This window comes from Perna viridis, chromosome 8 (assembly GCF_037379345.1).
Source record: "Perna viridis isolate PV_CMFRI_1.1 ecotype Kerala chromosome 8, ASM3737934v1, whole genome shotgun sequence".
Classification (NCBI taxonomy): Eukaryota; Metazoa; Mollusca; class Bivalvia; order Mytilida; family Mytilidae; genus Perna; species Perna viridis.
The window spans coordinates 36,771,775-36,795,832 of record NC_142452.1 but is presented as its reverse complement, the minus strand read 5'-3'; the positions used below and the strand labels follow the sequence as shown (position 1 = coordinate 36,795,832).

At 32.1% G+C, this 24,058-nt stretch overlaps 1 protein-coding gene across 4 annotated transcripts in view; it reads left to right on the top strand.

The window, feature by feature from the left end:
- Positions 1-18,567, top strand: part of LOC148610371 (kinesin-like protein KIF27) — a 41,723-nt gene extending 23,156 nt beyond the window's left edge. For all 4 annotated transcript variants that reach the window (XM_088542901.1, XM_088542899.1, XM_088542900.1 and 1 more), the window contains 15 exons: positions 965-1,061; positions 2,339-2,436; positions 2,880-2,987; positions 3,493-3,592; positions 4,427-4,578; positions 5,296-5,392; positions 5,700-5,804; positions 6,934-7,148; positions 7,600-7,711; positions 8,359-8,496; positions 9,542-9,738; positions 10,836-10,939; positions 12,003-12,102; positions 13,422-13,615; positions 14,497-18,567. In XM_088542901.1, the coding sequence (XP_088399027.1) occupies positions 965-1,061; positions 2,339-2,436; positions 2,880-2,987; positions 3,493-3,592; positions 4,427-4,578; positions 5,296-5,392; positions 5,700-5,804; positions 6,934-7,148; positions 7,600-7,711; positions 8,359-8,496; positions 9,542-9,738; positions 10,836-10,939; positions 12,003-12,102; positions 13,422-13,615; positions 14,497-14,540 (1,861 nt within the window). In that variant the 3' untranslated portion in view covers positions 14,541-18,567. The remainder of the gene's footprint in view (positions 1-964; positions 1,062-2,338; positions 2,437-2,879; positions 2,988-3,492; positions 3,593-4,426; positions 4,579-5,295; positions 5,393-5,699; positions 5,805-6,933; positions 7,149-7,599; positions 7,712-8,358; positions 8,497-9,541; positions 9,739-10,835; positions 10,940-12,002; positions 12,103-13,421; positions 13,616-14,496) is intronic.
- The last annotated feature ends 5,491 nt before the right edge of the window (positions 18,568-24,058 follow it).

Genomic DNA, 24,058 nt, shown 5'->3' with positions numbered 1-24,058 from the left:
TGTTTATTATATACAGAAAGGTCTGAAAAATTCCCAACGATGTTAGAACTGTCAAATTTGCGATGCAAATTTTTGGTTGTTCCCTCCGCGGGACTCGAGCTCGTACCGCTGTGACATCTTTGGCAACACCGCCTGCACTATCTTCCCTGTATCAATTTTGATCTGATGGAGCAGTGTAGCGAATAGAGTCGTCACATTCTGAGGTGTTTGTATAATATTGATTTATTGTGACATGCATCATTAATTTTATCCTCTGTCCTACATAATAACACCTAAATGAACTGTCCCGTACTACCATACATCATGTACTAAGTTACAGCCCTAGATTAATCCTACAAGGAGGAATGACCCGGCCAGTGAAAGCTATATTTTTATATAGCCTAGCTGGCCGAGTGGTCTAGGGCGCTGGACTTTGTGCAGGCGGTGTTGCCATAGATGTCACTGTGGTACGAGTTCGAGTCCGGCGGAGGGAACAACCAAAAATTTGCATCGCAAATTTGACAGTTCTGACATCTTTGGGAATTTTTCTATAATAAGTAGTTGAGCATATATATATGTTCACTTGGTGTTTCAACCTTTGACAATCTTTTATTGTGTAATGAACCACTAAACATAACCAGTTACATTTACATATTAAACCATGTGTAACTTTGTGCAAGCAGCACATCAAGTCAAGTTAAGTAATATTTATTTGAACAGTTGGTACACATTTTCAGCACTTTTTTTTTTTTTTTTTTCATATTTTTGAAAAATAGTTCCAATGGGGGAAGTATTTATGTAAAACAATTTAGAAAAATTACTTCCATACAAAACAGTGGAAAAGACCTAAAAAGTTAGTTTACAGTAGGTAGGGATATAACTATCATCATAGTTTACAGTAGGTAGGGATATAACTATCATCATGAATATCAAAATACATTATAAAAAATATGAATATTAGTAATGAACATTGTTTTGTTTGAAGGCTGAAGGAACAACTGATCAAAGAGTTAGTAAAGACTGGTAAAGATGCTGACACGATGAATAAGAAGTATGCTGAGAAAATTAAGGCATTAGAAAGGGTAAGATAACACAGTTTTCTCAGGTGAAGATGAAGTTTATAAATTTACTCTGCATATGCAGATTTATGATTTATAATCTTTGATGGTCAGTAGACAAAGGATTTAAAAAGAATAAATGCTCAATTACTAATTATCGAGGACATAGGTTTTTTTCTTCGGTAGGACTTTCTGTTTGCTATACTTAGGGTTCAGGTTTTGTTTTGTACATTTTTTTCAAGATTGTTAATTCAGCATGAATCATTGTGTATGTAATTAAGTAAATGAAATACAGCCATTTATTAGGGTGAGCATCAATGACCAGTGATTTTCCAACTCTTGATTTTGGTAAGAATTTCCATTCCATTCCCCAAAAGAAATATGCTGTAAATTTTCCAAATTTCAGCACTGAAATTCCTAATTGTTACTTTAAACATTGTCTTAAGTTTTGTACATTATCAAAATTGAAATTTGTAAAATGTACAAAATTTACTCTGCACTCTACTGTTTTAAATTTATGTTCTAGAGGTCACCTCATGAAACTACAAATGATACTCTAACCATCCTCCTCAAGGGTTTTAAATAGAAACGATTTTTTAATTGCATGGGCTTAGGCCCCTTCCCCAAATCATGTAGGAAAGTTACTGATAACAGATCATTATATTTTTCTCTTGCCTAGGTTGTATAGTAATATACATCTTTGTAATGTTACATGTACCCACTACATGAAAACTTGTCTTAACCATATCCTGGAAAAACCAGTAATCAGTGGTCCTTTTCACAAAAATTCATAAGAGTAAAATTATGACGTCACAATACTTATATTTACTATGACGTCATAACTTACGACTAATTTTACACTTACGATTTTTTGTGAAAAGGACCACAGATACCTATGAAGCTCATTCATATCACTTCACTATATTTTGGACACATATAAACTGAATGAGACCGTAAGAGGTTTGGTTTAGACAAGTTTCACTGTATATTTCCGAAGCAGAAATTATTTCATTGAAAGAGTAATCAAGGGAACCAAGGTTATAGCGTTAATCAAAAGAATGTAATCCAGGGACAAAGACCAGACATGGAAAACAGACATACACAACAAAGAACATAAAGTAACTAAAATCATACATACAAAGTAACAAAAGCAAATGAGCAACTCAGACTCCACTAAAAACTGGGAGCATGGACCAGGTGAACCGGTAGGGTAAGCGTCCTCTGCTTTTCCAGAAACACCCGCCGTAGGAATGGCACTATTAATATCAGTTTTGATAATTAATAAATGTTTATATTTTCAGGAGAAAACCAAAGTTAAAAGAGATTTGTCAGAAACTCAGTTAGTATTACAAGAGTTAGAGGCAAAACAGGAAACAACTGAGAAAGCCAAGTTAACACAGTAAGTCATCAATTTCCTTAGAAACAATGATTATATGACTTGCAAACTAATTAATGTCTTCCAAAAGGTCCATTAGAAGAATATAAAATATGGTCTGAGACTTTTTTAGTTTCAGTCTTGTCTTATGTGAGCAAACTGCCTCAGTGGTTTAAAAGTAGTCTACTTGACCAGAGAACTTGAAGTTGTGGGTTCCATTCCTAGCTGAGTCAGACTAAACACTTGGTAAATTTGAATTTTGTTTAATTGTCATGCTTTAACACTACTTCAAAAAGTAAACTCATATAAATGGTTCATGTGTCACTCGATCAACTTGAGCAAAAGCAAAGCATACTCGGAAACTTCAAAATAAAACACTATGTACTATGTCTGAAAGAATATAAAACACTATGTACTATGTCTGAAAGAATACATTTAAAACCTCAATGTAATCCATTTGCTTTCAGAGAATACAGGAAGAAAATGGAAACAGCAAAGGCAAGAATGTCCGCCATTTCCAAGAAACAAAAGGAGACTGAAAGTATTGCTAACTTCTCTGTACATAATGAGAAAAAGTAAGTATCTGTATATATCAGATTCAATAGAATTTCTCTACCAAGAACTCTAGGCTATAAAGTGGCCCAACACCTTAAGATAGGTATGTACTTGGAACAATGTGGTTATTGCAGGTCTATTTTGGTAGGCATAGAATTGTCTTTTTTCAAAATAAAACTGTATTAGTATATATTTTAGTTCATTGTAGTGCTAATTCACCATTTCATCAGTTATGTGGTGTAGTGATGAATATACATAGATAAATTTAACAACTCTGTAGTTATTGTCAAACAGATACAATATGTTGAAATGATAAAATTTAAGTCTACAATGTTTTTTGTAACATGTTCATTGTGTAAGAAGTATCAGACATGATTTTCTGCTTTAAAAATGGAAATTTCCAGATTCAACTGTTATGTCTCTCTTTTAACCATATGTTTCATTCCGATTTCATCAATTTCTGCTTTAGTGTTGGCTTTGTAAAATAGAATAGTAATAATTTTTTCATTTTGTGCTCTTTTGTAGAATACAAGAATTAGAATTGGCTGTTGATAGAATGAAACAAACCAAAGAACATTTAACAAAACGTCTTAAAGATGAATCAGAGAGAAAGCTGAAGTTAGAGGTATGCGTTATAATGATCCAAGGATAGGAATTTGTTACGCCTTCTAGTGCAATTTTAATGAATGTCAAGGACTTTTTGCCTTTGATATATATGTCGCGGACAAGTTATTTGGTGTTTTATTCTAGATTTTAAAGAGGTAGACCTAGGGTAAAGGACACAACTCTCAAAAATCATTGGAATGTTTGTATTCAGCATTTTATATCAATCAATATTTATGTAAGCATCTAATTAACTTGGATTCATTTTATTCTGCTTCAAACGAAAGCTCGAGAGGTTTTGGTGAAATTGAATATGATACAAACATATCACTAACTTCATGAGTTATGTCCCTTACCCTAGTGCTACCTTCCTAAAGCAACCCTTCAACAAGTTTTTGATTTTTTTACCTGAAAAACTTCTTGCAAGTTTTTCATATGATGCTTAGAAATTAAAAGGTTTTGTGAATTATGCTAATACCAACAGGTACCAATTTATTTAAAGGAAACTAGTAAATGAAGGGTAATATCAAAATAACTGAACTGAAAAACTCTAGGCAGAAGTCAAAAGAAAAAGTACATATAACAAATGGCAATATCAGGGTAAAAACTGGAATGTTGGAAACCATAGCAATGGTCCTGACTTGGTACAGGCATTTACGATGGAAGTGGCGAGTTATACCAATTTTATAGCATGCTAAACCTCCTGCTTCCATTATGGATTCACTACACATGTATTATGATATAATTGGGCAGCAATAAATATCACCTGTCAAAAGGCAAGTAAAACAAAAAAGACACCAACTTCAAAATAAGTCAAATAATCTCAATTAATAGCAAAAATTAAACATAATTATAGAGGGATATGCAGAAGGAAACACAAAGAGTGAAAGAATTAGAAATAAAGAATGAACAACAACAGAAAATTCTGAAGAGAAAGAATGAAGAAATAGCTGCTGTCCAGAGGAAGTTACGTAGTGGTGGAGGTACAACACTGCCACCTATCAATGTGTAAGGAATAATTAGAATGTAGGGGTCAACTCAATATTGATGAGGTCAAATTTGAAATTTTTACAGAGTATTAATTGCTAAATTTCCATCTTTAATAGCTTATACTGTATTATAAGTTAATTTAATTTTTTTTTTTTTTTGTTGATTTAAATTTTTTGTGGAAAATAAGAAAAAAACTGCTATTTTGATTATGATTTTAACACAGACCTGATTTTCTTCCGCTATTAATTTGAATTTCAATTATTCAAATCTGGAATTTATAATTATGATTTTGTTCCTGTAACCATATATTTCCTTTTAATTTTTCCAATTTTAACTTTCTTTGTTGTCCTCATTAAATTACTTCGACATATTTTGGAATAAAATGAAAAGTAAAAAACCTGCATATACAAGAAAAAAAGGTTAATCAAGAAAACTGTTTCATGTGCATTGAATTACACAAAATACATATTTTATACGAAGACACAAAGCAGATTGTACATGTAGAATAGTATGCTCTTCAAAATTTTCGTTTGCTTTTTTTTGGATTTTTTTTCAATAATATTGAGTAATACATGTTTGATCTCTTGATTTCACGAAATAAATTATCACACAATCTCTATTCTATTAAAATGATTGAATTATTGTGTAATACCCTTCCAAAAGCATGATAAGATTGTACTCTTAATGCTTGTTGCCAGAAGGGAAGGTCATAACTTTCCCTTTCTTGCATTTTAGTGAAGACCAAGATAAGATTGAGGAGCAAAAGAAATGGATAGACAATGAAGTGGAGAAAGTTTTACAACAAAAAAGACAGATGGAAGAACTTCAAGAGGTATTAAACAAATTTAATATTCTAAGTAAAATGAAAACACGGCTTTCTGAAAGGGATATGATGGTTAATGCTTTGAACCTCATCTTTGTTTTGTATTTAGCATGTTCTATTCTCCGGTTTTTTTATGCTTTCTCCACATAAAAGAATTGAAAGTGTCTGTGTTTGTCAATGTATAGAATTCATCCATGTCTTCAACATATTTTGTCTAGTGTAACAATTCAGAAACTATATAACAATGAATATGAGTATTTACAGTGATCTGATTTATGAGATTACTCCATAAACTTGCTTTTTTTTCTTTTTTCAGGAGTTGAAGAAAAGGGAAACAATCCTAGCCAAAAAGGAAGCCATGATGGCAGAGAAGAGTGAATTAGAATTCCGTAGAATGAGATCTAGTCAAATTATTAATAAGGTAAATCATTATTGCTTCAACATTTTGCATCTACACATATTTTGATCAAAATGATATTAGGATTTGCCTATGAGTGATGGAGCTAATTGTACTCAGTTAACATTTTGGTTGTTGATAACACACCACAATGTTGTTAATTTTACTAATATCTCAACTGTATGGAAATATGCCTGACTTCCTATATCACATGCTGTGCATCTGTGTTATTGTGTAAGTGTTTGTAAGAATCAGGCAAAATGGGAGGGGGAAGCATGTCAAATCCCCACCGATCTGACAATTAAATATCACTCAAGGATGCGTTTTAAATTTGAAAAGACCATTATTTGATCTCTGCATCATTGGATTTGCTCAGAAAATTTTCGATAGAATCTTAGACAAATGAGGTTTTTGACAGAGTTATCTGCCCTTGAAATGTTCATTTTCAGTGCATTTCAATGAAATTGTAACTCAATGGTCCAGCATGATATGGAAAATCTTGTCTGATTCTGATGATGCAAATAGTCAAATTACACTATCAAAATAATAGGTTTTTTTTTCATACCATTTTTCACCTACTGCCTACTTCTTATTGGGACTGACAATTAAAAGTTCAAACAGCATACATCATTTTTGTCAGAAGGATTAATAACCATTCATGTATAAGAGCAACTACATACATGTATATAGAACCTCACTGAGAATGTGTCCATATTAAGTGACTGAACACTTTCATAAAGATTATCAGCAGTGCTCATGGACAAAGTAACGTCGTACTGACTGTGACATCACTGATATATAATGTCTAAAGGTCTTTAAAGAGTGTATCATCAACCTTTGGGCTCACTGCAATTGGGGAGAGAGTGCAATTTCTGTCATGACTGCAAAACATTGATGTTTTCATTTTACATGTAAATTGTCAATTTAAGCAACTTTATAACAGGTCATGTTAGTGGTTTTGGATGGTTGATATCCAATTTTCAACAGATTTGGAGATAAACCTAATTTGACTGAGCCTTTAGAGTTTGATTGCTATTGAACAATTCATTTTGTTTTTTTTTTTATTAAGCAATCAGTTTGTAATATTGTACACTTTTTATCCATAGATGGTAGTATTTAAAATGTCTTTCCATATTTTTGCCTCTATTTTTAGAATATCTTATCAGTATCCACAAAGTTAGAGACACTTGACAAGAGGCTTGAGGAGAAATCAAGTGAATTGACCAGAACACCCTCAGAGCACCAAAAGTTTGTTCGTGAGGAGATGTCTAAACTTCAGGAAGGACGAGATAAACTTGGGAGACAGAGATCAGTCTTAGAGGATAAGCTCAGAGAGGGGAGACTCCTGTCAGGCCAAGAAGAGAGGAGGTTTGTTGATATTTGATGGAAATTAAGTCTTATGAAATATGATTTGAAAAATAGTAGCAAAGCTGACAAGGACACTTCATTTGTCTGTGATAGTATATTTGTTAACAAGGGTCTTTATGTTTCACCTGCCTCTTATGATATGTAGTATTCATATTTTCAAGCTGTGAAGTTCTCAAATTGGTGCATTCAAAGTGACCTGATAAATAGTTATAAAAAAAAATTGTTAATTGTTGATGCTTATAATGAGCTTTAAAGTAAAATAATTCTTTCAAATAAGTTTTAATTTGAAATATATGAATTTTCTTCCATATAATTGGTAATTTTTGCAGCCATCTAACTTTCAATTATTCGATGGTAACCAAGAAGCTGTGTAAATTGTTATCGTAATACATGTAGATGATTTCAATTAATCCTCAATGTTTTTAATATTACACTAATGATTATTTTTCAGGATAATTGAACTTGATGAGGGTATAGAAGCACTTGATGCTGCTATAGAATACAAGAATGATGCTATCAATAGTCGACAGTTAGAAATCAGACATTCACAGCTGTTATCACAGGTAAAAAATAATCATTTTAGGCAGTACCATCTTGAGCAAGGTAATAAGGTATTCAATAAGCATGTACATCATTTTTTTTCAAATTGGTAATTTTTGTCTCAAATAAATTCCAATACATCAAGAGAACAACCTAGAAGCTTTTTTTTTTATTTATTTTGAAGCTTCTGTATTTTATATTTTTTACTGCTTATTTTGGGAAAAAGTGCAGAAGAAAATTCCTGCCTTTGTTCATAGTGCATTTCTGTTTAATAAAGATAAAGATATCAATTTCATAAAAGGCTAACTTTGCAGACACTTTAAGGGTTATTGCTGGAAGTTATATGGTGAAAACACTTGGATAATGCAATTAAATCTTTGTGTTTTTTTTTCTTCATGTGCCACACCTTATACACAGTTTGCCTGATTCTTAGACAGAGAAGTAGTTAATTCTGTGAAAGATGGAAAATCACAGAAACCATGAAAAATCAATGTTACAAAAATTTCCAAATGTACCATATTTTATCTGTGCTGGAAAATCCCCAATTTGTGCCTGTCGGTTTTGTTCAGCTAATATTTATTAAATACTTGTGAAAGAAAAGATTGCCTGTATAGTTATTGGGACATAAAGTCTTTATGATATATCAATTCACTGAATTTTTTTTTTTCAGAGTGAGGACAATGTGATGAACAAGTTGAATTCCCTTACAACAGCTGAGACTAGGTCTCTGATGATGAAATACTTTAACAAGGTTGTGGCTCTGAAGGATACCGAGAGACGACTAAACCTACACTGTAGTGAGATGGAGGTAAAGTAATGCGAACTTTTTCGTGTTATGCCTATTAAGTTTGTGACTCCACTGAAACTTTCTAAACCAAACCATGAAAATCTGAATATTCAGAATACCTGTCTAAACCAGACACTTTCAAAGTACCTATATATCAATTTACATATAAGAGTATTTCTCACCTTGATAAACAAACACCTGTCTAAGGCCTCACAAGGAAAAATGTCTAGGATCTCAGGCCACTTTTTAAAAAAAAAATTGATGCAGGAGGGAGGCATTTTTTTCCTTTTTTTCATCGGAACAAGTTTCTTTTTTTTTCCAGAAATTTCATGCTATTGAACAATTCTGTAAACATACAGGATGTACAGGATTTTGAGAAGTTAAATAAAATACTCCATGGCATTAAAACTTCACTGGAAGATGAGATGTGGCAAGAAATAAGAGCCCTCTCTCCGCCATCAGATCGGTGTTAAATAGCAGCTTCATTCGCATCGTACTTTTACCTTTTTGTCAAGCGTGCAAACGATTCCATTAAGTAATTAAAAGTCAATTCCTGACTGGATATGAAAATTTCTGGAACAGATATGAAATTTTCGGATTTTACCGTAATAAAAATTGCAGATGCGGGAGGGTTTTTAGGGATGCGGTGGGGCCTGAGAACTTAGCATATTGTTTTTATAGCCTAACTGAACCAATTTTATAGTCCAAAAAGGGTTCTGTTAAAACAGTTTTTGTTGATGTATATAGATTTTTTGTTAGTGGATAGTCTCGTAATTCCATCCTCAGTTTGTCTTTTTCCAATAGCATTAGGTTAAAACATATCCAAAAACGACTTTTAAAGTTCAAGTTTCCAGAAGTGAACAAGGTTTAGACTCAAAAACATCTTTTTTTTTTATTTGGTATATCTGTTGATACATGTACATGTATCTTGCTTTCATTATGTCTTCCACACACAATTGTTGCCTTATGCCATAATTTCATCTTTCATATAGTATTGTATTAACCTAATAGTAGTATAATCAGACCAATACAACAGTTCAAGAAAAGTTTATTTCAATCATGGTAGGTGAAGCAAGATGAGCAGGAGAGGTTAATTAGAGAGTTAGAGGCAGCATTACAAAGGTCAGCTGTAGAGGTTGATAGGAGGATCACCAAACAGACTAGGGAATATGAACAGAAAATACAGATGTTGATGAGACAGCTGGCAGAGTCTGGTACACAGGTGAATTCTAGTGGTGGATTTGGTCCTGAAATTGATGAAAAGTAAGTTTTCATAGAATAATATATAATTAGGGACCATCCAAGCCCTATAGTGATCACTCTGTCTGTTCATCCATCCGTTACTAAATGTATCCGGCTGGCACTTGTTTGTCTTTAGATGTCTTAAAGCTATTGTTATTTTGCATGTTGGTAGATCACCAAAAGACAATGTGTCCAGTACCATGGATAGTGGTCTTTGACCTTGAACTTTGACCTCAAGGTCAGATTTCTGTTTTTTTTTTCCAAACTTCTTTCTTAACTGGTAAATATTTTAATTGAATAAAAACTGAAAATTTTGAGTTGATAAGCTTTTCCCAAATCCATTTTGTATATATAGCTTGATTAGTTTGTTTGTTTGTTTGTTGGGGTTTAACGTCCGAGCAGCAATATTTCAGCTATATTCACACGATGAACATGAAATTGATGATAAAATGAACTTGAAATGATGATGAAATGAAAAAGGGGATGGGATACAAGGACAATGGGGTGGACAAATTTTGATTGCCACTGGAAATAGGGAGAGGTGGGTAGGGTCCTATGGTTCCTACTCCGGGAGAATACCACAGTAGGGTTCTTTAACGTGCAAGGAACGTGGCATCTTTCCCAACACCGTGCACCACTATGGTTTGCGGTCAGGTTTTCCGTATTATAGCCTGACAACCCCAGCATGTAACACGCCAGGGGTACCCCATTCCACCACCTGGGGCACACAACCCAGTTGCTCCGTGGGCAGAGGGCCTAGCCCCGGCTAACATTCTGAGCACTATTTAGTCGCCTTTTACGACAAGTATAGCTTGATTAGCTTTTCCATCTAAATCATTCAGTGGATTTTAATGAAATTTTTTTGGAATGGTTCTATGATTTCAGGATGTGCATAAAGGAAGACAATTTTTATAGGGTGCTTGCAATCGGAGATAATCTGACTAAAAATGTTCTTGTTCAGTGTCGGATTTCTTTATGCACTATTTATTTATTATAGTAACACACAACATGCCAAATATTTACCAAAAGTAAGTGTTCCTAACTTCATTTGTCTGAACTTATTTGAATAGCATCAATTGTTTAGATTAATGAAAAAAAATGCTGTCTTCCCATTTCAGAATACAAAGACTTGAGAAAGAACTATACTATTATAAGAAGACCAGTCGAGAACTTAAGAAGAGATTAAGAGAGTTGGAAGCTTCAGGAGCAGTTCCACATCAGGGTAAGGTTGATATAGTATTTTACTTGTAGATGAGTGATAGCGTTTCCAACACAGTCTGTATAGTTTCGCCTTTTACACTTTGACCTTAAAGACGCTCTTCTATGGAATCACAAGTCACCTGATCGCATTATGTTTCCTGCTTGGCCAAATACTCATAACTTAGTGTTATTTGAAAAAACTGTGTGGAAGATTTAAATTACATGTCATGTGTTATTTTCTGAATGAAATATAGATAATTATAAGTAAATATTTTACTGTGTCTGCTAGCTTTTCTTTAATGATAGTACTTATTTTCATTATAGTTAAAATAAAGGTTATTACATGAATATTGGGAAACATTGTACCTGGTAGAATGTTTATTGCACAAGCATGAATGTGTAATACTGTGAAAATATTATTGTTGGTGGGGTACCAATTTTTGTGGTTTTTGTGGGAAGGCCAAACCACAAAATTTGAGTCCTAACGAAAAGGAGATTTCATTGGGAGTGTATACTGAAAACCTCAAAATCACGATTCAAGAATCCACAAACTTTTGTTTCTTCCCTAATTCATGAAAATTGGTATCTACAAATTAAAGTACTTTCACAGTATATACAAGTATTATATGTGGTTCATTAAATTAATTCTTTAATTGTATAGCGAATTGTATCTTTTTGTGAAGTTTGGGGTTCCAAGTTCCAAATGATGTCACCAATGTTAAGTCCTAGCACTACTGCATTACAGAAATTTATTGCACAATTACTTTTAGTTACTTTCAGTGGAAATTATTATGATGCTATGTAGTAATTTTAATATTAAAACCCTTAGAAAAACAAACTTTTACATCTATCTCCAACAATGTATTGACACAAAAAAAAAACAATTTAAATGAATGAAGAAGATTAAAATGTTTTACATTCATTATATCAAACTACTCCTTGAGTTAAAATTCAAATGTCCAGATGCGAGCAAGAGTTACATGTTGAATACATAAAAGCACATGGATATGTCTGTCCGTCAGTCTGGTCATCCATCTGTCTTTGATAAATCCTGATTAAAGTATTATTTATATGTTGATTTACAGATGATATTGACACAAGAAGTTCAGTACAGAGTTCTATCAATGAACCTGACCATGCCGTAGGGGCTTCCAGTAATCATATACCACCCAGAGAATCTAACAGGTAATTTATAATAGTTTTTATAAGGATTAGGCAGAATATGAGCATAATTAGTTTTGCTGTAAAAGGATTTATCTGATAGAAATAACCTTTTACTTCAGTTTAGACACGAATTCTCTTATCACTAGGTAAACACGAAGGAGTAGGTCTGGTAAGAATCCTTTTTGGCCTTTATTTGTGCATATTGTTTAAAGGTTTTGTTTAGGTTGTAGTAGTATAGTAAAATGGTTGTAAATACTAATTATAAGCTATTTTTGACAAAATTTTGGAAGTAATTCCAGAAATAATTATATGTAATTAAGCAAAATTTACATAATCCTGAAAATTGAAACATTTCTGCAATTTTTAAGACGATTTTTGTGTGGAATGGAAATGGTCACAGCTGTGTTCACTCAAGACATTTGAATATGAGTTATAATTGACAGATATACACAAAATATATGAAGCATGCATGTGGCCAAGGATAAAAGAACCAAAAAATATGCAAAACTTTTAGCATTTTTCATTGATTTTTTCCTATTTTAATCCAGTTTGAACTTCTTCAGGTACACTTTGATTTTGTGAGAAAATTTTGCCCTTACCAGACCTACTCCTTTGTAAAATATTTATATTAAGTAATTAGATATATATGTGAATTTGTGTAATTTTAACAATAACTGTCATTAAAAGAAATTGACATTCATTACTTGCAAAGCACTGAAAAAAAGAAAACATATATTGAATAGCATACATTTTGTAAGTTACAAGAAATTTTTCAAGCCAAGGTTTTTACACTGAAACCCATAAACAAATTTTATCATTTTTTTCTCTTTAAAACTGGCCGAAGGTGCACTATATGTAAATTTCCAGTCATAGGATATGTTAAAAAAAGTTTTAAAGTTACTACAGACAAATATTTTTTTTGTTGATTTATTTTACTATGAAGAAATAAGATAATCAGGCATGCTAGATATTTTTCATACCCCACCAACACCAAAAAGTGGTGTGTCCAACCGTCCTTCTTTCTATCTGTCCCCCAACAGTTTCCAGAGGATAACACGAGAAGGAAGTTGTTTAGTCCCAAAAAAAAAAAAATATGTTTAAGTTCAATTTAAAGCAAATTCCAAAATGCAGGTTTTGAGTTAGCCATTTGTAAAATTTTTCCATCCCCCTTTTTTTTGCGCCTTACATGGCATGGTATCACTTAATGTCCCATTAATGCCCGATTTTCATTGTGGTGATATGCTCTTCAGCACTACAGTTACAAGTTGCTTTTAGATTATAATCTATTGAAAACAACTAATACATGTAAATATTGGTTAATATCATTTATATTGTTTTAGGTTACTGAGTGCAAGGAGTGAGCGACAGAATTCTAGACCTAGCTCTGCCAAGTCTGGGGCCAATGTCTCAACTACTGTCACACCTGTCAAACTGTCTCGACGAGATCTGCGACAGATTTCAGAATCAGAGTTAGCATTACGGCGGTCCAATTTAAGCCAGGGGCGTCACAGCATTGGTTCACCTCCTCCCCAAGGTAGTTATCATTGTTATCAATTAGTTTGATCAATTTGAAAATGTTTTGTCTTTTAAAATCATGAATAGAAAATAAGAATTTTCTGTACTTTTTAGCCATGAACTTAACCACATTACTATCAAAAGATACCCTTCTGAATCAGGGAATGACATCCGTGAAACGGATGTCCTATTGACTAGGACAAGTGAAATTACTTATCAGACAAGTGAAAGTTATATTATACTTGCCTGGATGGCAAACAAATTGTTTTAATTTTTTAACATGCATATACATAACTTAAGGACATCAATTTGGACATGTAAAATTTTCATCAACTTGTCAGATGGGACAGCGTTCATAAAATGTAAATGTCATACCCCGTGATGCTGAAGTCTCTGTGCATTTCCAGACAATTTTTGTGGAATACTGTTACTCCACTGTTTGAAGAAATTATGAAGAAGATGTAAATTTAAGTAAATCTGTTAAGGTGCTAATAAAAATGAATTTTTTTTTATCATGTAAACCAGTAATTTCTTTATGAGTGTTTGATCTTTGCTTTCTTTTTGATAAAACAAGTAATACATGAAAATTGAAATGCGTCCAAGAATATTGTACTACCAGGATGTTAATTGACCAAAGACCATGAATCAGAGACTCTGAAAAAACGCCCTATGGGTATAAATATTTTATTTTACATTGTGATAGGTTTTGACAGCTAACAGCAAAACAATATTTTTGAGAGAAGGTTATTTTTTCTAAGGCATGGATCAGTTTGTTTTCATGTTTTTTTTGTTTTTTAATGGAGTCCAGGTGCTCAATTACTTGAGTTTCTATGCTTTGCTGTACTTGAAGTTTTTGTTGAAAACCAATGACTAATTATTCCAAAAATTATCAATTTTCAGATTCTCTTGATGGAGGAGGTGGAAATGGTAATCCATGGGGCTGAAATAACTTTTTAAGGACTAGTTTGTAAAGGGCAAGGATACCGGAATTCCTTACATTGTGTTCACTTGTGGTGCTTTTTGATTGGCTGACTGCTGTTACATCAGTGTTTGTCATGCTTCAATGGTTTCACAGTGATTGATGTGCTTCAGTGAACTTGTGACAGATTGTACCAGTACATTCCAGTTTGTACCAGTTTATTCCAGCTAGAGCTAGTTTCAGTGAATTGGATCATTGAATTCCAGACTTCAGGGTTTATAAGGTCAAAAGTTCAGAAGATCAGTAACATTAATGCATGATGTAATATTTCATGGCATAATGATGGGTTTTTTATTTGCATGCTTTTTCTTAGATTGTCTCTGCTTTTAGAATTTTAGAATTTTAGAAAATGAGTCACAATGTTTATATTCTTATTTTTTTGCTTGCCACTTTGAATTGAACAATGAAAATTCATAATGTTTTTTCCACATTCATAAAAAATAGAAAGGGTGAAATCAAATTCATTTCATTCTTTTTTGTCACTTTGTAAATAATTAATACCAGAGTTTGTAGGAATTCTTTTTCAACTGATTATTTATAGTTTGATAAGCTGTAAGAGGCAAAATAATTCTAAAAACTGTATTGGTATATTCCTCTTAATCCCTATACACTAAAGTAGTAGAATGCCTTATTTATTCTTTGATATTTATCTTCAAAATACAAGAAAATATCTTTCCAAAGAAGTAACAATATTTTTTTTATATTTTCATTGTATTCAATTATTTGTGAAGCTACATGTATTTAGATCTCTTTTTTGTTACTGCCTGAAAATGTTTCAATGCCAGTGTGCTTGTGTTCTTTTAATACACTGTAAAACCACATGTATTTATCGTTTGAAGTGCAATAATGTGTACTTACATGTATAATGGTTAAGTAGCAGTCTTTATAAAAATCAAACAGGAGGTGATTCATACATGTCAAAAAGCCATCAAATCCACTTTAATTTCAATTGGTAATTCAGAAACAGTTACGGACCCTATAACCAGTCTTAGTATGTCATTTGTTTTTGTGTTTTTAGATAAAACCATATAGATGTGTATGAAATTAGCTTTTTGCAAGAGTTATCATTCTTGATTTGATTAGATTTAGTTGATTTTAGTACTAGGTTAATGTATTTTTTTTCTCAGTTATACAGATCTGAATACAGAGAGGACTATTGTTGCACCAAATGTAGCATATGTAGACCAAAACAGCATTGTTTGGTGGGTTTTTTCTACATAATGAATCACCTCTCCCATTGGCAATGCCTGAATTTTATATGGACTGGTATGTAATGAGACGAAAATATTGTATTTTACTGCTGCAAACCACAGGTATTCTGTTTTCTTGTGAAATAAAAATTCATCAGAAAAGTAATATATAATTGAATTTTTACTACATGTACTTGATATTTCAAAATTAATTTGACAAAGTAAGAATTGTTATGGCCTAGTGTACATTTACACCATCAAAAGTTAAAACTTATGAAAGACCAATATCTAATTTGATTAACACTCTTTAAAGCACAAAACATGATTTACCTTTGCATTTGACCGTCCTAGGAGGTTTCTGTGTATTGAAAATGAGTATATCACTTAACAATCTATAGTGTTCAATATTATCATTCTATTAAGGAAGTAAACCAAGAGTGAGGAACATAACTCTTGAAATCAGTGATATGTTTGTATCATATTCAATTTCACCAAAGCCTTTCAAGCTGTCCTTTGAAACAATGAAATCAGTCCAAGTTACATTGATGCTTACATGAGATTAATGTAAAATGGTAAATATGGAAGTTCCAATGATTTGTAAGAGTTGTGTCCCTTACCCTAGGTCTACCTCCATAAGTAGCAGTCTATATGAATACAAGACTGGAGGTGATTCACATGTTTCAAAATTCCATAAATTTCATTTTTATATCTTATCCAGATATGATTACAGACCACATAACCAAACTTAGTTTGGATGTTGCACTTTTGAAATAGAAATATAGACTATACCTGATATTGGTCTCACTAACCACTTCTAACGTTTCCATTACTGTACATGTTAAAAAAGTCATTTTCAAAGTTTCAGTGTGAATCCCCAGGACAAATGACATCTTAAAGTTGCATACCGTTGCAAAGCTTGGAAAATAAGGTTTCCAAAATCATTATGCTAATGGTACGATGATTGTAGAAATTCTTCACAAAATTTACTTGAATAGATAATACTGAAAATTCACATTTTTACCTGTTCTGCTAACTGACAGCATGGAGGCAAATTACCAACACATGTAAACAATATTCATACACTTTTGTAGTTAATTACAGATATGATTAAGTACACATTCTCAGCTTTATTTTGACTACTTTTAATCATAATACACGCAAATAATGCACTTACAATGCATATGTCTAGGTTCAGTGTGTTTTTGGTACTACATAGGGAGGTAGCCATTTGACCCGGAAGTGGTTAGCGAGACCATTGGCACTTTGAAAGAGTTATTGTTCTTGATTTTATTGAAATGTAATGGTTTTTTTTTCCCAAAATGCAAAAATAATAGTTATATATGTTATACTTGTACATGCATGTACAGATATGGTACATGTAGATGTAAATGAAAAAAAAAAAAATTTGTTTGTTCGATGGGTTTTTCCTCGCCATGAAACATCTCTACCACTTTATATGGACTGGTACTTTACAAGTATTTATGTGTCAACAGTATTATAGTGCTATTTTCATTTTTCATCCATACACAAAACCATTGTTTTCTTTAAGGAAAGGTACCAGAATCTCGTATCTCTGTTGTGTGCCGAAATTCTGTATTTTTTGGCTATTTTAGTTCTATGTTACTTGCTTCAAACTCGATCGTCTGAATATAGCTGAAATATTGCTGCTCGGACGTTAAACCCCAACAAACAAATCAAACTCGGGCTTCCTTTGATGATTAAGTTGAAAATAGGGTTTTTTTCTTTGTGATTAGCAGTATACTTTTTACTTTCATGTTTAAATGTATAATTTCTATTTTACTTTCCTTGTTAAACTTCTGCTGTGCAGTCTCTTAGTTGTATTGTTACTTATCCGTCCTTAAAGAGATGTAAAACTTATTGTTTGTATTTATGCAAAATTATAATGTTTTATTATCTATTTTTTGTATTACTGTTTACTTTTAGAATCTCAAATTGTTTATTAGATCAGATATATGGAACTTAAGTTTTGAGTCACAAAAATTTCCTTCTGTTTTCCATCCTTGAAGTTGTGTTCTGTTAACACTTTTTCCATGTGTTTCATCTCATTGAAGCAAGAATAAAATACAAGTGGATAAAATATTTTCACTCCTTCTAAGCCTTTGATTAAAAATGCACTTGACTTTTTAACCACTGAGCAGTGATGAAATTTCTGTGTGAGTGTTCCACCATTTTACACTTTTTAAGGTTTCTATAGTTCTCCTGGGAGAAACATTCTCCACAAGCCAATACTTGATTTAAATTATTTCTCCACTCTCTATGGTAAAATTAAGATAATAATATGCTCGCTAAGGCTTGCAGGTTGGAAGTTTTAATTCCACCAACTTCAGTGGAGAAGTAATTTAAAACACTCATTGCTGAAGAAGAATCTATCTATACAAGTATAATTTAAATGCCAAAAAAAAACATCATAAAGTTTATTTTTCCGGTCTGTGTGTATGCATAAATTTATTTACGTACATATTTATGAAGTTTAAAAATATTACTGATTTTGAACTGACAAGCATTGCATCCATACCAACATATTTTCCTGTTTTGTTAAAAATTAATCGAGACACACCTTTCCTTTACTAATCACAAGTGATGGACTGTTTGGTACCTTACAGGAAGATCCAACTTTCATTTTCTATTTTCACTTTATGTAAGATGTATGTACAGGGACCATTACCATTGTTTGTGATATATATAGATGTGATATTTATTTTATCAATCATATGTTTTGTTGTAGCATCAGGGTTGTGTTTAAGATTTTATTAATGACAATTAAAAACCATAAGAACCATTGCTATTAGTTTTTTTCTTAACAGAAAACATACATGCATTTCAAAATTGTATAGATGTCATCTTAATTTCTTATAGAACTGCAAAAGAATTTGTGGTGTAAATGATATCATCCTGCTGTCTTTGGTGGCAGCATTATCATAGTTTCGGTGGTTGTGACTTGTAATTTTAGGATATAGGGGCCAAAAAGAGCCATAAATCCGCATTTTCCTGTTATCCAGACAATAGAGTAAATTTGAAATTGCCATACCACTTAAGGAAGGCTGGAAATGATTTCAGGGATTGTGAATTGAACTGTTTAGGAGATAAGGGCTGAAAAAGGAACAAGATATCAGTATATTCCTGTTGTGTGGACAAGTGAAATGGTATAATGGTTTAACAGTGATAAAGAAAAAGTAATTTATGACTATAATTTTGTTCCTGAGACTGAAGACATTTCTCTACAAAATCAATGTATGAAAGTACATAAACAGTTTGCGTCTTACAGTACACACATTATTTGTTGGTGTCCATTGTATTTCTTCTATATAAAATTAAAAACGTAAGAAAATAGTATGAAAGGTTGTATAAGAAAATATACCAGACTTTTCAGTCCTTTCCTTTAGCAAGAATTGAGAGGAAACAGACCATCAGTTCTAAACTATGACAACAACTACAAACAACTTCAATATTCCAATTCAATTTGCACTTGACTAGAAATCAGACTTTTGGGCATGTTGATACTGGTCAACCCCTGTACCCTAAAATATTTAAGTTGATTAATATCATTTCAATCTAATTAAAAGCTGATCTCGCAGCTCTTGTTTTTCAGTACTTGCTACATAACAGAAAACTGGGAGCTGCGAGATCGGTTTTTTAGCTAGGTGTTGATTTAGTTTTATGTTTCTAACACACCACTTCCTGGTGCTTTCTAATTTTGCCTACCAATCGAAGGCTTGCTAGTTAATGGGGATTTACTTGGTTTAGAGCATCGATTCTGTCTTTTGATGAAATTATTTCCTACTGGTCAATTCCCTCTCTATACAGTAAAGAGTTCATTTTACATAAATAAAACTAAAAACAAAACAAAACAGCCTGAAGTCAGATGCATTTGTTGGAAAAGGGTAATGATTTCTGTTACACCTCACATGATTGGTCAGAAAATATACAAGTGTATAAACTGCATTTCCATATTTGTATGAAGATCTGAAAGAAAAAATTTGTTAAAGTTCTTCCCAATCTTATTTTAAACTAGATCTTAACATGTGACATTGAAAAAAGGGGGAGCTATTAAGTAGCACTCCAGGTAAGGATCATGCAAAATGTGATTCATGGGTGAAAAGCCTACATACTTTTATTTTTGATATTTTGTTTGAAATGTCATAGTAATCAGAAATAAACATGTGGTTTTTCATATAACCTGTGCTCTTGAGATAAAAATTATATAGAATGCACTGTAGATTTCAAAATTAAGGGAGATAACTCTGTAAATGGCGCTCAAATACAATAGAATCTATTGTATTTCCAATGTCGATTATCTCCTAAGAGCAGGCATATTTGAATGAATAATTACATATTTCATAGTATAGACCCATAAAACAACTTAATTACAAAAATAAAAATATGTAGCCTTTTTTGGGGTGCATCACTTTTTTTCAGATTTTGCATGATTCTTACAAAGACAGTTACTTAAAATCTAATTTTAATTAGATTGGTTCTTTCCCCAACTGTACATGAATTTTCTTTTTTTATAGTTCCATTACTGTACATGTTAAAAAAGTCATTTTCAAAGTTTCAGTGTGAATTCCCAGGACAAATGACATCTTAAAGTTGCATACCGTTGCAAAGCTTGGAAAATAAGGTTTCCAAAATCATTATGCTAATGGTACGATGATTGTAGAAATTCTTCACAAAATTTACTTGAATAGATAATACTGAAAATTCACATTTTTACCTGTTCTGCTAACTGACAGCATGGAGGCAAATTACCAACACATGTAAACAATATTCATACACTTTTGTAGTTAATTACAGATATGATTAAGTACACATTCTCAGCTTTATTTTGACTACTTTTAATCATAATACACGCAAATAATGCACTTACAATGCATATGTCTAGGTTCAGTGTGTTTTTGGTACTACATAGGGAGGTAGCCATTTGACCCGGAAGTGGTTAGCGAGACCATTGGCACTTTGAAAGAGTTATTGTTCTTGATTTTATTGAAATGTAATGGTTTTTTTTTCCCAAAATGCAAAAATAATAGTTATATATGTTATACTTGTACATGCATGTACAGATATGGTACATGTAGATGTAAATGAAAAAAAAAAATTGGTTTGTTCGATGGGTTTTTCCTCGCCATGAAACATCTCTACCACTTTATATGGACTGGTACTTTACAAGTATTTATGTGTCAACAGTATTATAGTGCTATTTTCATTTTTCATCCATACACAAAACCATTGTTTTCTTTAAGGAAAGGTACCAGAATCTCGTATCTCTGTTGTGTGCCGAAATTCTGTATTTTTTGGCTATTTTAGTTCTATGTTACTTGCTTCAAACTCGATCGTCTGAATATAGCTGAAATATTGCTGCTCGGACGTTAAACCCCAACAAACAAATCAAACTCGGGCTTCCTTTGATGATTAAGTTGAAAATAGGGTTTTTTTCTTTGTGATTAGCAGTATACTTTTTACTTTCATGTTTAAATGTATAATTTCTATTTTACTTTCCTTGTTAAACTTCTGCTGTGCAGTCTCTTAGTTGTATTGTTACTTATCCGTCCTTAAAGAGATGTAAAACTTATTGTTTGTATTTATGCAAAATTATAATGTTTTATTATCTATTTTTTGTATTACTGTTTACTTTTAGAATCTCAAATTGTTTATTAGATCAGATATATGGAACTTAAGTTTTGAGTCACAAAAATTTCCTTCTGTTTTCCATCCTTGAAGTTGTGTTCTGTTAACACTTTTTCCATGTGTTTCATCTCATTGAAGCAAGAATAAAATACAAGTGGATAAAATATTTTCACTCCTTCTAAGCCTTTGATTAAAAATGCACTTGACTTTTTAACCACTGAGCAGTGATGAAATTTCTGTGTGAGTGTTCCACCATTTTACACTTTTTAAGGTTTCTATAGTTCTCCTGGGAGAAACATTCTCCACAAGCCAATACTTGATTTAAATTATTTCTCCACTCTCTATGGTAAAATTAAGATAATAATATGCTCGCTAAGGCTTGCAGGTTGGAAGTTTTAATTCCACCAACTTCAGTGGAGAAGTAATTTAAAACACTCATTGCTGAAGAAGAATCTATCTATACAAGTATAATTTAAATGCCAAAAAAAAACATCATAAAGTTTATTTTTCCGGTCTGTGTGTATGCATAAATTTATTTACGTACATATTTATGAAGTTTAAAAATATTACTGATTTTGAACTGACAAGCATTGCATCCATACCAACATATTTTCCTGTTTTGTTAAAAATTAATCGAGACACACCTTTCCTTTACTAATCACAAGTGATGGACTGTTTGGTACCTTACAGGAAGATCCAACTTTCATTTTCTATTTTCACTTTATGTAAGATGTATGTACAGGGACCATTACCATTGTTTGTGATATATATAGATGTGATATTTATTTTATCAATCATATGTTTTGTTGTAGCATCAGGGTTGTGTTTAAGATTTTATTAATGACAATTAAAAACCATAAGAACCATTGCTATTAGTTTTTTTCTTAACAGAAAACATACATGCATTTCAAAATTGTATAGATGTCATCTTAATTTCTTATAGAACTGCAAAAGAATTTGTGGTGTAAATGATATCATCCTGCTGTCTTTGGTGGCAGCATTATCATAGTTTCGGTGGTTGTGACTTGTAATTTTAGGATATAGGGGCCAAAAAGAGCCATAAATCCGCATTTTCCTGTTATCCAGACAATAGAGTAAATTTGAAATTGCCATACCACTTAAGGAAGGCTGGAAATGATTTCAGGGATTGTGAATTGAACTGTTTAGGAGATAAGGGCTGAAAAAGGAACAAGATATCAGTATATTCCTGTTGTGTGGACAAGTGAAATGGTATAATGGTTTAACAGTGATAAAGAAAAAGTAATTTATGACTATAATTTTGTTCCTGAGACTGAAGACATTTCTCTACAAAATCAATGTATGAAAGTACATAAACAGTTTGCGTCTTACAGTACACACATTATTTGTTGGTGTCCATTGTATTTCTTCTATATAAAATTAAAAACGTAAGAAAATAGTATGAAAGGTTGTATAAGAAAATATACCAGACTTTTCAGTCCTTTCCTTTAGCAAGAATTGAGAGGAAACAGACCATCAGTTCTAAACTATGACAACAACTACAAACAACTTCAATATTCCAATTCAATTTGCACTTGACTAGAAATCAGACTTTTGGGCATGTTGATACTGGTCAACCCCTGTACCCTAAAATATTTAAGTTGATTAATATCATTTCAATCTAATTAAAAGCTGATCTCGCAGCTCTTGTTTTTCAGTACTTGCTACATAACAGAAAACTGGGAGCTGCGAGATCGGTTTTTTAGCTAGGTGTTGATTTAGTTTTATGTTTCTAACACACCACTTCCTGGTGCTTTCTAATTTTGCCTACCAATCGAAGGCTTGCTAGTTAATGGGGATTTACTTGGTTTAGAGCATCGATTCTGTCTTTTGATGAAATTATTTCCTACTGGTCAATTCCCTCTCTATACAGTAAAGAGTTCATTTTACATAAATAAAACTAAAAACAAAACAAAACAGCCTGAAGTCAGATGCATTTGTTGGAAAAGGGTAATGATTTCTGTTACACCTCACATGATTGGTCAGAAAATATACAAGTGTATAAACTGCATTTCCATATTTGTATGAAGATCTGAAAGAAAAAATTTGTTAAAGTTCTTCCCAATCTTATTTTAAACTAGATCTTAACATGTGACATTGAAAAAAGGGGGAGCAATTAAGTAGCACTCCAGGTAAGGATCATGCAAAATGTGATTCATGGGTGAAAAGCCTACATACTTTTATTTTTGATATTTTGTTTGAAATGTCATAGTAATCAGAAATAAACATGTGGTTTTTCATATAACCTGTGCTCTTGAGATAAAAATTATATAGAATGCACTGTAGATTTCAAAATTAAGGGAGATAACTCTGTAAATGGCGCTCAAATACAATAGAATCTATTGTATTTCCAATGTCGATTATCTCCTAAGAGCAGGCATATTTGAATGAATAATTACATATTTCATAGTATAGACCCATAAAACAACTTAATTACAAAAATAAAAATATGTAGCCTTTTTTGGGGTGCATCACTTTTTTTCAGATTTTGCATGATTCTTACAAAGACAGTTACTTAAAATCTAATTTTAATTAGATTGGTTCTTTCCCCAACTGTACATGAATTTTCTTTTTTTATAGTTCCATTACTGTACATGTTAAAAAAGTTATTTTCAAAGTTTCAGTGTGAATT